The following is a 782-nucleotide window of genomic DNA, read 5'->3' as shown; positions in this document are numbered from 1 at the left end:
TGTGTGTGTGTGTGTGTGTTTGTGTTCCAACGCAACAGCGGATGTGGTAAGCTTTGGCTGTTGCTATGGCAACTGAACTGTCTATGGCAACCACATGAACATAAATATGGCGGAATTGAACACAATGAACTTTTAGCCACCGCATTAACTAAATTATGTGGATGGGACGTCTTTGGAAGGTTAATGATCTGTAATACTCGTTTTGCTAACCCTACATGTCTGTTTTGACGTTGACTTTACGTGCTAATAAACTAGTTCTCACTAATTTACAGCTAACTAGTATAACGTTACAAATTGGCTAGCACGTATGGCTAGTTACAGTGGGTCAGTCAGTACCATGCTAGAAGAACCAGACACGAGAGAAAAATCGCGGACTGATCCGTCTATGAACAGTCACAGACCCGCATCAGAAAAGTCACAGGTAAGCTGTTTAGCTGCTGCTAAGAGTGACTCATAACGTATCTAGCTAAGTTAATTTCACACTAAGAATCACATTTTGAAAACCATCTCTTTCTTGTAACGTTACACTAGGACATTTCTCATGTGTTAGCGAGCACATTTAAGGATCTTTACACAAAAGACATCATCGGGAAAGACACTTTGTCCAACCTCAACAAGACAAAGAATGGACGAAGCAGCTACCATGACAGATATGTTGCAGAGCTTCTACAGGTAACTAACATCCTACTAAATTGTACAGCAGACTTCACAATGCTACGTCAGTAGATACAATATCATAATGATACATACATATACATATATATATATATATATATATATAT

The 782-nt window shown here is 38.7% G+C and overlaps 1 protein-coding gene across 1 annotated transcript in view; it reads left to right on the top strand.

Moving 5' to 3' along the window:
- Positions 1 to 96: 96 nt before the first annotated feature.
- dlec1 (DLEC1 cilia and flagella associated protein) overlaps positions 97 to 782 on the top strand; it is a 14,251-nt gene continuing 13,565 nt past the window's right edge. Inside the window, exons 1-3 of the mRNA XM_032504368.1 lie at positions 97 to 179; positions 273 to 421; positions 532 to 672. Coding sequence (XP_032360259.1) covers positions 308 to 421; positions 532 to 672 — 255 coding nt within the window. The 5' untranslated portion in view covers positions 97 to 179; positions 273 to 307. The remainder of the gene's footprint in view (positions 180 to 272; positions 422 to 531; positions 673 to 782) is intronic.

The sequence above is a fragment of the Etheostoma spectabile genome, chromosome 22 (assembly GCF_008692095.1).
Source record: "Etheostoma spectabile isolate EspeVRDwgs_2016 chromosome 22, UIUC_Espe_1.0, whole genome shotgun sequence".
In the NCBI taxonomy this organism is placed as follows: Eukaryota; Metazoa; Chordata; class Actinopteri; order Perciformes; family Percidae; genus Etheostoma; species Etheostoma spectabile.
The sequence above is the reverse complement of the archived record's forward strand: the minus strand, read 5'-3'. Positions and strand labels throughout refer to the sequence as shown.